Source organism: Vidua macroura, chromosome 7 (genome assembly GCF_024509145.1).
Source record: "Vidua macroura isolate BioBank_ID:100142 chromosome 7, ASM2450914v1, whole genome shotgun sequence".
NCBI classification, from domain to species: Eukaryota; Metazoa; Chordata; class Aves; order Passeriformes; family Viduidae; genus Vidua; species Vidua macroura.
Genome location: NC_071577.1, coordinates 31171981 through 31185708, shown reverse-complemented (window position 1 = coordinate 31185708; position 13728 = coordinate 31171981). Strand labels below are relative to the sequence as shown.

The following is a 13728-nucleotide window of genomic DNA, read 5'->3' as shown; positions in this document are numbered from 1 at the left end:
AGAATACATTTTTCTGACCCATTGGGTGAAATGAAGAAAGCAGGACAGATTTGGTGCAGCTTCACATGTTCTCTGTGCTGCATAACAGACATTGTAGCACAGCTGCCAGTGGAGAATCAGGCTTTGCACTTTGCTCAGGAGCTGGTTTATGGGGAGGAGAAGGTGCAGATGTGCACAGAAAGCTCTGACCTTCAATTCAGAGGTATTCTGTTTGTGGTTGAGAAGGTTCTCTTCTTTTTCTTGTGCACCTGTATGTTTCCAGTACTGGCTGCAGTGTCCATTACACCCTGCAGGGGTGGTAAGCAGCTCCCTGTGAATCTAGTTGTGACCATCAGAAATCTTCTGGGCTGGTTGAGTCAAACCAAAATGTCAGTGTGTGTGCAGGGGTGATTTTTTTTCATATAGGTGCAGAGTTGTCCTACCCAACCTGTGGAATCAGCAGGAAAAGAGACTAAAGCAGAAGAAACCCTTCTGTGTTTGGGAGCTTGATGGTTTGCTTTCCCATTGTGTTTCCAGAGTATTCGGTCCAAGGTGGAGCTCACGGTCTGGGACAGCCCTGAGGACATTGGCTTGACCTTCACAGCCACGTGCCAGGATGGGTTGTCCTATCCTGGGCTCAGGAAGTGTGGGGATCTCAAAATTGGAGATACGGTGAGTCTGCCTTTTAATCTGTCCTCTGGAGAGGCTCTTTCACCTGCTTCCCTCCATTGATGAGTGGTGCTGGGCAATAAAACACAGTTTTGCTCATTTTCCTCTGCTTTCCTCATGATGATCGGGAAACCCACAGAGAGTGGCTCTGCTAGAAGTAGTTCTGGGTGATGCAGGTCAGTCCAAGGTGAGCTGTGAGGAAAGAGGGAAAGCATCTTGTCTACAGTACTGAGCTAAAGGTCCTGATCAGGCAGCAGGATGCAATAGTCAAAAATGGGCCTTTTTCCCTTAATCACAGATATTCACATCCCACTCTCACTTGTGAAATTCCATAGGCAGCAACTCTCCTCTCCTGTGTTCAGTTCCTAGGTTGTTGGATGGCACACAGACTGAAATAAATGTTAACATGGCATAATCCACCCTGTGCTTTTTAAAAAGCAGTGAAGCTAAGCTTTGCTTGTTTAAATTGAGTGTTGATGCAGATAACTGAGTTGCTGGGCTGCAGGGCTGGGGTAGGAGGGCTCAGGTTGGTGGGGAACCTCCTCCCTTTCTTCAGACTTTTGCTGTCTGAGGCCATGGGTGTGGGTTCATTAGCAGCCTGATTGCCTTATTTGAGAAGAGTGACTCTGCAAACATACCAGAGCTCTCAGTGCTGTGGCATATAAAAATAGTTTCAAAGAGTCAACAGTAGCTGGAGTTTTACCCCACCAAATAAGGATCATGTGAGGTGTTAAACAGGGAGGTGGCCCTCCTTTTTAAACTGAATTTACTGGGTCTTAGATAGCTGGGTAAAAGCAATCCCTGTAGCTCCTGGTTCCTACAGCAAAACTTGAACCCCCAAGGAAGCAGAGTCAATCTGGTGGTTGGTCCTGGGCTCCAGCTTCGGCAGGAGCAGGGGATTGCTCCAGCTGCTGCAGCTTGTGCCATGAAGGGTCTGGCCTGAGTGCAGCAGGGATCTGGCACTGGCTCCGCTCCATTTTAGGGGCACCCTGTGTATCAAGGTGCCTGCACAGGCAGAGATGCCACAGGATTATGGGACCATGTACCTCCACCCCCTCTTTTCAGCTGCTTTCTGCCCCACTGCTTCCAGGAGATTTGACTCCTGCTAAGGAAGTTTCTCCAAAGAGGATGATGCTGGCACTGGACCCTAATCTGGCAGGGCTTAGTCCTGGGGCTGTGGGTGTCAGCGGGTGAAAGGGAGCAGGATTACCCTGATCCCCTTAGCTTGCTTTCTGATCTCCTCCTCTGTAATTTGAGCTTCTATCTTAATTGCTTCAGGCCTTGGGAATGGGAGGGGGTCAAGGGATGTTTCCTGGGGGTGCAGCTCTCCTGCCAGGGATGGCTGCTGTGTCTTCATCTGCACATCACCCCTTGACCTGTGGGATAGTGAAGTCAGTGAGGTCTTGAGGTGACCCCCAAATGTCCCCAGAGAGAAAGCATTCCTTCCTGAGGCCTAGGAAAGGGTCTCATTTCCTTGGAATAAAGTTAATCCTCCTTGCTATCTGGCAGCTCTGGGCAGCACTGACCAGCCCTAACAAAGAGCAGGATTAAATCGGGGGCTAAGCAAGCAACCAAACTATGGTCCTGGTTTTCTCAAGGAGAAAATCCCTGACACTGGATTGTAGCAACATAAAATGAGGGGTGTGATGTATAACCACGTAATGATGTGTATAACCCTTCTGAAGCCAGGCTTGATAGAAGCATCCATTAAAAATGGCCTGTGAGCAGCATGCCAGCACCTTGGGACTGTGGGGCTGATACACATTTCCACATGCAAATCAGGAGTCCCATAAAACCTTCTAAATCCATGATCTTATAGGCACCTTGGGTTCTTTGCTGGGCTGGTTAGATCTTTGATAGTGCCTGTTTTGAGAGAGTTTTCTATTTTTAATAGCATGAAAACTGGATTATTTGCTAGAGTTTTGCCCTGTTTGTTTCATGGGAATAGGCAGGTTCCTTCCCACGTCACAGAAACCAGTGGTGCCTGATGGGGGAAATTGCTGTGAATGGCTGACAGCAGAGAGTTTTAAAATGCTTTGGATGCCCAGCCCCTCATGGGACTGGCAGATGTTGGTGCATTGAGCTGCAGGTGCCCTTGCTAGATGTGCAATTGTTTGGGGTTTTTTTGCACACCTGGGAGCGAAGCTGGGCCCCGTTCCGTGGAATTGCTCTGTGAGTTTTCCCCAGGACATTTGCTCTTCCCTGCCGGGGAGCACCGTTGGCAGCTGCTTTGGGGCCGTGCCTGTTACCTTACATCTCCCCCCAGGTTTCCTTTGAGGTGGCCGTGGAGGCGCGGAGCTGCCCTGCCGAGGACACGTCCCACAGCTTCACCATCAAGCCGGCCGGCTTTCGGGACACGCTGGAGGTGGCCGTGACCTACAGCTGCCTGTGCGGCTGCACCGGCCGCGCCGCGCCGGCCAGCGGCAAATGCAGCGGCAACGGGACCTACGCCTGCGGGCTCTGCGACTGCGACCCCGGCTACCTGGGGGCCCGCTGCGAGTGCGAGGAGGGGGCCAGCGGCGAGCTGCACCACGCGCTGTGCCGCGAGGCCGAGGGCAAGCCCCTGTGCAGCGGCAGGGGCGAGTGCAGCTGCAACCAGTGCCTCTGCTACGAGAGCGAGTTCGGAAACATCTACGGGCCCTTCTGCGAGTGCGACGACTTCTCCTGCGCCAGGTACAAGGGAGTCCTCTGCTCAGGTAGGAGCCTTCCCTCCCTTGTGCCCTGCGTGTCGTGGCAGTGAGAAAACTGCCCCAAAATGGGGAAGGTTGCCGGGATGGAGCGTGCAGGGAATCTGCCCTGTTTCCGGAGGAGTCTGTGCTCCCTTTCTTTTCCTTATGGGAACGAGGAGAGAGAGGTTTAGAGGCATCCACGTTAAGAACTAAAATTGCATTATCCTCATCAGAACTGGGTTTCCAACATGGGAGTCAAAGGCTGTCTCCCTGCAGGTTTGTCTGCTGCCTGGGTCCCACGGAGATGAGCGGAGGTGTTGTTATTTTGGTGTAACTATGCACATCTCTTGGACACTGATGTATTTCCCTAGGAAAGAGTAAATCAGCACTGGTTTGAATCCCCTGAGGCTTTTTTGGTGTTTTCATAGGTTGGATTTCTCCTATGTGTGCCATCCTTCCTGCCTAGGCAGGAACAATCTTCTTTTAAAGATGAAGTATTTCGTGTAATCCCCTGGTGCATCACAGGTGAAAGATTGTGTTTCAGGCTGTTACTTATTAGAGAAAAGCTGTATTAAAGCTGTATTAAAGATTCCTAAAGCTGTTTTATGTATGGATTTTTCTCCCACTGGGAAAACAAGTCATTCACTGGGAAAGCTGTAGCCAGTCAGCTTTGCTTAAACAAAGGTAGACGAGTTATTTAGCTGTGTTTGCTGAAATGGTTTTAAAACCTCATCAGTCCAAGGTCAAATAATTTACCTTGTACATAATTGCCTGGATTAGCCCTCAGACATAATTCCCTCAGCTGGATCAGGGTGAAGGGTTGTTCTTTAAGATTTGCCTGCTTTCAAACAAGTAAAATATTTCTGTAGCTGAAAACCTTGGACAAAAATTCCAAACAAGTGTAAGCTTGGAAAAAATAGTTACTTTTTATGTTTTCTCCGGGGAAATGATGTTTTTTTCTGCTGCTGTTTATCTTGCCCTGCATATTTCAGAGTGGAGCAATAAGCTTTGGTTGCATGTTTCTGACTGTTTGAGGCGATTGTGTTGTTAGGCAGATAGAGGATGTTTGTGTTAATTTTCCTGTAGCCTGGCTAGTGATTTTGTCACTGCTGAAGATGAGGCAGGCAATACTCTGAGTTTGGAATTGGCCTAGACATCCCTGCTAGGATCCAATGGGAAAAGCCAATTCCACCCTGACAGTGACTGCCCAGACTGGGGGGGTCTTGGGGCTCTCCCTGCTGATGCATGAGTGGAAAGATGGGTGAGCAAGCACAAAAAAAAGTGTTTGAAGGTAGACAGGGGAAAAATTAAACTCAGCTGTGAAGTAATTAGGAGCACTACTGCCTGGGAGTTCTCCAGAAGACCACATTGCTTTGAAAACATCATCCCACCCAAAAGGAGTAGATTTAAAAGCAAGCAGGGCATCAGTGCTATAAAGAGAGGTTGGAAGTTACTGGTGTAGCAGTTGCTGCAAGAGAAGGACACACCTGTGCTCAAATTTCCTTTCCAGCAGGAGGGCTAGAGCTCTGCTGCTCCACAGGAAAGCAAGTTGTGTACCTTCTGTTGCACCTGCTTGCCTGTGTCCCTGTGGAGGATGTCTGGTGCTGGGAAGCACAGCATAGCTGGTTTGGGATTTGCTGAAGTTTTTTAAAGTAATTTAAAAGTCCTTTTAATAGCTATGAAAGAAAACAAAGGGTAGGCTGAGGCCAAACAAGCTTTTTGCTTGAGGGATAGGATGGAGTCTGGCATGGCTATGTGAGGTGGTTTGTTGGCTTTTTCTTTTTCTTGTGTTTTTTTTTTTTTTCCCATAAATTCCAGCAGTTGTGATGCTAAATCTGAATCGTAGCAAGCACTGTGCCAGTGACATAACGTTCTGAGGTGGTTTTGTCAAGCCAAGAGGCTTGGGATTTACCAGCCCACCCCGAGCTTGCATGGCAGGGCTATGCCCAAAGCTGCCCCTAACAAACAGCCCTCTGCTACACAAACATTGCTGGGGCCTTCCAGCAGACCACGCTCTCTCCCTCCTACAACTGGGATCTTCTTGGAAAAGACCAGGTGTTTAGTTCAGCACTGAACATCTGTCCACCAGCACATGTAGCCTTGGAAGCCAGAAGAGTTTGGGTGATGCCTTGGGAGCAGGTTGATTCTCAGGGCCGTCGCTACGGTGGCTGGTTGCTGTTTTTGTTCCTGCTAGGGGGTGAAATGACACCCTGCCCTCACTCTGCCTTTTCCTGGGCACAGTGTCTGTCCCTGAAAGGCTCTGTCATCCCTGTATCCATCACTCTCTGGGGGCAGTGCAGGGGGAGACCAACAGGTTTTAGCTAAAGCACAAACCAAAAGAGCGGAGTGTAGGGAGCTGTCATTTTGCTGCAGATTATTGTCTGTGTCCTTGCTTGGGAGTTTCTTGGCTTGGACCCATGAGGGAAACTCATCACTGCTGTCAAGGGTTTTATTTATACTCTTTGAATCCTCTGGTTGCATAGAAGGCAGTCACTGCCTCTCAGTGCATTTTTGATGACTGACTATACTTTGAACAGTGAAACCCAGCCTCAGGTTTAGCACACAGGCTGTGGTGTCCCCCATCAAATGCATTTATACCTGCCCCAGCTGTTGAACAAGGTGTACATGAACCTGAAGTGCCCATCCCAGACAGAGCTGATGAGAAAACAGCCAGTCCAACTCGAGCCGAGGTTTTGGGCAGCACCACGAGGAGAGCACAGTTTTCTGAGCTGAGAAGTAAAAATCCACTCAGGCAAACTGCTTTGCACCTACCTGGCTGTGGTTTATGGCATGCCTCAGCTCAGAGGCCCCATGAGCCCATCACCAATCTGTGCAGGCATTTCTTCCTTTTATGATCTGTAGTAAAAGTGTCCCCATTGAATCACTGCCATGGCACAGGGATGGGTGACATGTTATGCTCAGACATCCTGTATACCCAGCAGAAGTCAAGTGGGGTTGAAATACTCTGAAACGAACTTGTTTCTTTTCTCTTGGCATTTGGTCCTTTGCTAGGAAAAAAAAAAAGTTAATTTCTGGGTCCATTTATAAATATTGGAGCCTCATTTTTGTCAGCATTTGAGAGGAGAGATGCCTGCAGACGGTGCTGCCTATGGCTCCAGTCCTTTTGTAGTCCCTCTCATGAATGGAGGAGCAGATTTTGGGTGAGAAAGAATCTAAAGAACCAGCAAGATTTAATGTTAGTGGGAGGTTTAACATTCCTCCTGCATCTGTCAGGGAAGTGGGAAAAGGGAGTAATTTATAATGTGGAGTAAATGTTAATTCAAGTTGTATCCAACTCAGAATCAATATCACTTAGTCACTAGTAAGTGGCATTTGTTCTGCTGCTCCCCAAGTCCAGGTAACAGCTCTGGAGTAGCTGTTTCAAACCATTAATCCAGCTTCTGGAGGGGCCATAGGGGATGGTTTACACAAGTGTTCTGCTCTTATAAAAGAAATGCAGCTGAGTTATCTGCAGCACTGTGCTCTGACAAATCAGGCAGAGGCTTCCCAAACCCTCAAATGCTTTATTCCCAGTTTTTCTTTGGGTGGAGAGGTTGCCTTTTTTCATTGAGATCTTCGACACATCACTCTGTCCCCTCTACTCTGAAATGTGGGTGGCTGTGGGAGAGGGGCAGAAAGCCCTCCTGCCTGCAGCTGGGCTGGGGAAGGGGCAGCTGGCTACACAAGCCACAGGCTTTTGAACTTCTTGGCTGCCTGCCCAGCACTTTGACAAAGGAGGAAACATCTCTGCCCTAATTGCATTCCTGAAGGTCCCATAAAACAAGGTGGCAGGAGGGAGGAGAGGCCCCAGTAAGGACATCACACATTTGCCTCTAATGAAGAAAGACTGGCTTGTTGGAGGCCAAGCTTCATTAGCTTCAGTTGCTCCAGACCTATTTTTTCTTGGATGGAGGGACACAGAGCATCAGCATCATATGGTTCTCTAAAGAAATATCCCGTTACCCACCACCACTGTTCCCCAGCTCCCTGTGTGAGTGTCATTTGTGTGCTCTTCAGCCCAGGACTCTGGTTGTGCACAGGCACATCACTAATTACAGAAGAACACTTGTCATGTTGCAGCCCTTCCTCCCCCTAAAACACAAAAGATCTCATCCTGAAAATCTATACTGCCTGAGCAGCACAGCAGCTACTGATGGTGGTCCAGCTTCGGGGGATCCAGCTTTAGTGGTTTCTCTTCTTCATTTTTTTTAGAATTGGATAATAAATCAGATTTATAAACAGTTTTGCTTCTGTAAATGAAGCTAGTCTCTCTAGCTTGTAAGCAGCTGTGAGCATCTGAACTGGTTAAGGTGACTAAAGGTTGTGGCTGGCTAAAGCACAGCACGATGGTGATGCCTTGGAGCACAGGAGCTGGTCTGGCCTCCCTTACCAGCACAGGGCTTCCAGTGACACAGAAAACTCAGATCAGCAATAGAGCATCGGGTGTCAAATCTGCAAGTATGTGCAAGTGTCAGAATCACTTCTGAGATGGGATGTGGGAAGAGACAGCTCATTGAGAATTTGGGGTTTATTTTGCAGAGAATAGCCAAGCTGACGCGCGATGCGACTCCATCTGCCCTGCTGAAACCACTACAAAAACTGCTGAGTTCATTCAAGTCTTCAGTATTTACTTCTGAATGCTTCCTCTCTTGGTTTTAGTAAATAGGGAAGCTCAGGGAGGTTTTAGCCTCTACTAAGGCCCAGGGAGATAAGGTTTTTTTGTTTTGTTTTGTTTTAACACAGCCTCAAATTAGAAACCTCACTCGTGCTTGTGCAATTTGTTTTCACTGTACCCTGTCCATAACACATTTAACAACCAGTGGGATGATGGCTCAGTGCCAGTGCCCTGGATTCTGGTCCTGCATTAGAGCCCCACGCTTTGAGAGTAGCACTTGGGTTTGATTCCCCTGCTGGTATCTCCACCCTGGGGATTTGGATGAGATCTGTTACTGTACAAATCACTGTGCCCATGGACACATCGCCTGGAAATAGACTTCCTTCCACATGTACTTTGGCAGTTACTATTCACCTACCCAGTGGTGGATAAAACTACCATCCTGAGTGGCAACAATAACTGCCTCTTGGATGGAGGATGCTGGTGTGCATCTGAAAGTGATCAGATGTGAGAATAAAGGTGATCCACGTCTTTCAGACACACAACAGCATTTTAGTTTTGATCTTAATTCTTTTCATTCCTAATGCCTAAATTTTTACCAGAAGACGCTGTTAAGAAAAAAATGGGTGGTATTTGATTTGTTAACCTCTGAGGTGCAGGTGATGTTTGAATGTGGTTTGGAGAGGAAGGAGAGCTTCTTTTGTGCCCACTGTCTGTGGCTGTGCTGCAGGTGGGGTGGCTTTTGACAAATGTACCCCTGCCAGAAGGGAAGAGGGTGGCCTGTGGCGGAAAGAAGAGAAGGAACAGAGCCTAAACCACATTTGCAATGTTTCCTTTTAAGTCAAGTCAAGTCTTGTTATCTGTAGGTTTTTCTGAGCACTGCCTAGTAAAAGAGAACCTGAAGGAGAGAGACAAAAGGACCATATATATATGGAAGTTAAAAATAATTATTTGGCTGTTGCTAAGTGCTAGTGCAGCTGTGAGCCAGGCAGCTGCAGGGAGATGCAGCTCCGTCTCTGGGGCAGCTGCCCCGCAGGTCAATCCCTCTGTGCTTCCCATGTGGGAGGAGGATGGGGAGCACACATCTACCAGCATATTTGAGGCTTATTTTGGTGGCAGAGGATGCAGTGTCAGCTTGGGTCACTGTGCTGTAACCTCACAGTGCCAGTTGCTTTGTGAGGAGTCCCAGTCATTAGCAGCAGGCTGGGGGCTCAGGGGTCAGAGGCTGTGGGTGCTGTTGGAGTGCAGGGCATGGGAGAGTGGTTTGGGGTGAGCAGAACCAAGTAAAGTCCTCTGAAACAAAACCCTCTATCATTAGGGTGTTGTAGCACTGTGAATGCCCCTTTTCCCACCAAAGAGCAGGGTAGGAGACAGGGAGCTGAAGACAAGCTGAGTCTGGACTGGAAGACACAGCAGTCTGTGTATGTTGTCACACTGTGTGAGGCAGAGGGTGCCCTTGGCTCCTTGGCAGCCCACAAACCTGGTTTCAGGTACCTTGAAGTCTCTTGCCTACTGTGCCACTTGCAGAGCCCAGGGCAGACAACAAGGAGATGGCACTGCTGTAGCATCTCTCTTTTACAATGTGGTCAAAACTCAGACTGCGTGTTTATCTTCGAGCTTCCTAAAGACCTTTCTCCTTGATGCATTCCCAAAATCCTTTGCTTTTATCATCTGCAGGAGCTGCTCAGCCAAAGGTCCTGTCCCGAGATGTCTGCGAGCCAGAGAATAAATGGATAAAACAGAATAATCCCCCTGAATTAGAAGGACAAATAAACCTCTGACTTGCTGTGTCCCATAGCCTTGAGGAGCTGGGGCCAGAGCATCTGTGCCTGGTGTCAGTCTTGGGTGGGCATCCCCTCTCCAGCTTACATCCCTCCTCCACCTGTGAAATAGTTTGGCTCCAGTAAGAATAGACTACAAACATTTAATAAGGAACAAATCAAATAGGGTACCTCTGCTGTCCTGTTCCTTTTCTGGGGTTAAACTGCAAAGCTATTCTGCTAACTCTCATCACATGGATTGCTGTAAAGAAATGGAAGATTTAGGTCAGTTCCATTTATTCCAATCCAATGGGTCAGCTTAAAAAAAAAAAAAAAGTAAGGACCAGGTCAGCTGGAGCAGGCAGGGCTGAGGACTGTGGTGGGGAAGAACAGTCAGCTGAATCCACCTTCATCCTGCTCAGATTGATGCCACTCTTGCCCTGCTTACAAGCTCCCTGCAGATGCTGTTTGGCTGTGTGTCCAGTGTCATTTGGCTGCAAAATGTCTAAGTCCCAAATCAAGAAAAATGCCCATTTTTTTTTTAATGTGTGTTTCTATAAACCAGGTCTTAGACCAGCTGTTGAACTGTTGGTATTCCTGCATTCCTGCTTGCCCTCCTGTAGAGCGTGGGGCTGCCATGCTGTTGCAACATTTTGGAGCAGCAGAATGTGATCAAGCAGTGATTTAGAAAATATTTCCACAGGTGAGGAAGGAACTGTGGAGGTGCTTGCTGCTGCTGACACGTGGGATGTTGGCTTTTAGGCTTTGTTTTGGCAGCAAGAGCTGGTGTCTGAGCCCTGGGGTCAGCCCAGGCTGCTTCCCGTTGTGCCTTGGGTCTGGCCATGCTCTGCCAGACAGCAGTGAGCTAAAGGCTGAAACCTCTCAGCCTTTAGTGTGGAATGTCATTGAGAAAGTCTGCTCTTCACTCACTGTGAAGAGGAGCAGAAACTACAGGGACATGTCTGGGACATGCTTACCTAAGGCTGTGGGCAGCCTGCAGTGCTCTGTGCTTGCATCATGTGCTTGCTGTGCCAGGGTGGCACCTTCTGTGCAGGGAAGGCTTATCTGAGGGCAGGGACACCCAGCCCTGAGCTCCCAGATGATTTGAAAGGCTGTAGAGAGATTCCACACTAGGGTTGTGTGAGTGGCTGGCTGGCAGTAGCATTCTTCTGTAGAAATGTTTGATTTTAACTTGTAGGCAAAGAGTTCCTGAGCATTAGCCAGGACCAAATTCAGCAGGGTGTCCCATGGTGTCCCATGGTGTTCTGGGTGTGCTCATCTCCAGGAGCTGTGGCTTGTAGTCCCAGTGCAGAGAGGAGCTGAGAGCCACGTGGGAGGTGTTTGCATTCCAAATTTCATCTTCATGAAGTCTGGCACACAGATCCTCAGTGGCCTTTTGGAGGAGCATGGGGTGACTCAGTGCATGTGTTTACTCACATCTCCAGTCCTTGGGCGGCTCCTGAAACCGCTTCCTCCCAGGGCATCATTTCCATCCTTCCCCAATCTCTCTCTTCTTCTTCCTCTCAGAATTTATTTTTTCCCTTTAACCTGGTTTCTCTTCTCTTTTCAGTTTAATATTGAATCATGTGCCCCTGTCCTCTAAGAGTGCGTGCCTCCCCATCCTGCTCCACACCTGTTCAAAGGGCTGAAGATCCCAGAGTTCAAATGGCCTCTGGGCTGGGACAAACAGCATGGGATGACCCTTATCTGCTGGCTGTGACCTGTGAAAGCAGGGCCAGTGCTTGTAGCTGCAATGTAAAGATGCCTGGTCCCCTCTCTAATTGCACTGCTAACAACCCCTGTGCTGTGCTTCACGTCAGAGTTGGCTGCAGGTGGATGGTTCTTAGCTAGAATGCTCTGTGCCCCATGGATATGCTCCTCTAGATTTCTTTCACAGCAGTTAAATGCAGTATTTGTTATTACATCACCAGGCATTAACATTACATTGTAACCTGGTAAATATTGTTGATTATTGTGCAGTTGGACTCTGTGGTCCTAATGGGTCCCTTCCAGCTTGAGATATTTGATGATCTTTGTATGGATTTCTCACAGGAACACAAATGATGATTCCATTTGTGTTAGTGCTAGTGCTGTGTTTATTCCTTTTGTTCCTTGGTGTTCCTGGCAGCAGGCATACCCTGCCTGCCCCACCTTGCTCACACCAGGGCTTTGTGTTGGCTTTTCACTGAAACAGCAACTAGGTTGGACAATCTCCCCCCAGTGTATGGAGTACTGCTCTCCCAGAGTCCCTATTCCTGGCACGAAAGGGCAAAGCTGCCCTTTGTTGCCCCTTCTTTCTCCCTGCCCAGGCTCTTATTGCTGTCCAAGCCTTGCAGCTCTCCCCAAATCTGGCAGCAGCTCCTTGAGGGCCAGCCCGCACAGAGCGCTGCTGTTCCTGCCTCCTTTCAGCGCAGTTTCTCCTTGTCCCTGAGCGGACCTTTAGCAAGTGTGAATGCATGCTAATGAGCCATTAAATGCCCGGGCAGAATTAAAGAATACAGAAGTGATGTCTTTGACATCTTCATGGGAGCCAGAGCTCTGGCTTTGGGGCTCTGCTCTTAAAGTGGTACAACGTGTGCGTTGCAACCGGAGGCGTCATCTGAAGATTCATGCACGTACCCAAACCCCCTGTCCTGTGCAGCTGCCCCCTCCCAGGGCCAAAAACCCCCATAGAAAGCTCCAAAAACCCCAAGATGAACTCAGAAAATAAAGCTGAGATGGTCTTAGAACAAACTTGCTTTAAATGCTCTACTGGCCAGCATCTCGGTGAGTTTGGTGTCTGAATTTGGTCTCTCTGGTGATAGTCACTGACAGAAATGCGCATTTGGAAATGAATGTTGTATTTGGGGCTTAAAGGCAGAGGAAAGCCTCAGACCAGCAGGTGAGTGGAATTCTGGGTCTCTGCATTTCTTGTTGACATGCAGTGACAACCCATGTGTTTTGCTTAGTTTCATTTAAAAAATTGAGCTTAGATAATTGACCTGAAAGGGAAGTGCAGCACAGCCTGGGTGTTCATTCTTTCTTCTTTTTCTTTCCTTTGTCTTACTTTTAGTGATATTCTGACTCTTTCCAGGTACTTTGTTGAGAGAGAAATCTGTTACAAAAACTTGGACCTTTGGTGAACTTGCACCAAAGGATATGTTTGCATCCAAACACAGCACTCGGCAGGGCTTCTAAGGCACTGCATTTTGCAGAGGAAGAATGTCTCTCTACTCTGGAGCCCGCTCCTCTCAACAAAGTCCAGCAGAAGGGATATTCAACCCACTTGTGCTTCAGCAGGATGGGAATTAAACTGCTTTTTATTTGAAGGATGGACCTGAACCGTAGAATTTTGCCCTGGAGATTAGAGATTTGGGATCCTGCAGCTTTGTTTTTGGAGACAAGTTTTATTTTAAGAACATATCTGGAGGTTTTTTGGGTGTTAGGAGCTGGTAGGAGTCAGCTCAGGTGTCAGAGCAGGAGGATGAAGCTTATCCTTCATGGAGCCATCGTGTGTTGGTAGAAGGGTTGCAACACTAAAGCTTTCCTCAAGCCCTTTCTAATGCCTTTCAGCAACTGCATGTTTGACATATGTCCCCTCGTGTTTCCAAATCTTCCAGAGCCTTCACAGTGACTAAAGCTGAAGTGCAGAGTTGTATAAGCAGATTGAGACAGGCCAGGAAGTTTCTAAGTGGGGGAGAAGCTCCTGGCTCTGACTTGACCCTGGGTATTGCTGTTATCTGGGCAGCATTGGCAGGGCCAAGTAGAAAATGGGTTTTTTATGCCAAGCAGTTTTATTTGTCAGGCTTTTTGGGGAGAAGGGAAACAAATAGAAAGATCTGCATTCAGGGGGGTTTCATCTGTGAGCAAGTCTGTGAGGGGCTGGAGAGCTGGTGGAGAGAAGAGCACTGCTGTGGGAGAGGTGTTGCTGTGTACCATGGGAGACCCAATGAACACCTGCATGTGGACAGATGGAGTTGATAGGAAGGGACAGTGGCCCTTTTTGAGTTAGAGGTTTGGAGGGAGACACAGTAGGGGCAAAAACCCCAGAGGATTC

At 48.3% G+C, this 13728-nt stretch overlaps 1 protein-coding gene across 1 annotated transcript in view; it reads left to right on the top strand.

Moving 5' to 3' along the window:
• Positions 1-13728, top strand: part of ITGB5 (integrin subunit beta 5) — a 57971-nt gene that overhangs the window by 31360 nt on the left and 12883 nt on the right. The window contains exons 9-10 of the mRNA XM_053982843.1: positions 517-651; positions 2915-3344. Of these exons, the coding sequence (XP_053838818.1) occupies positions 517-651; positions 2915-3344 (565 nt within the window). The remainder of the gene's footprint in view (positions 1-516; positions 652-2914; positions 3345-13728) is intronic.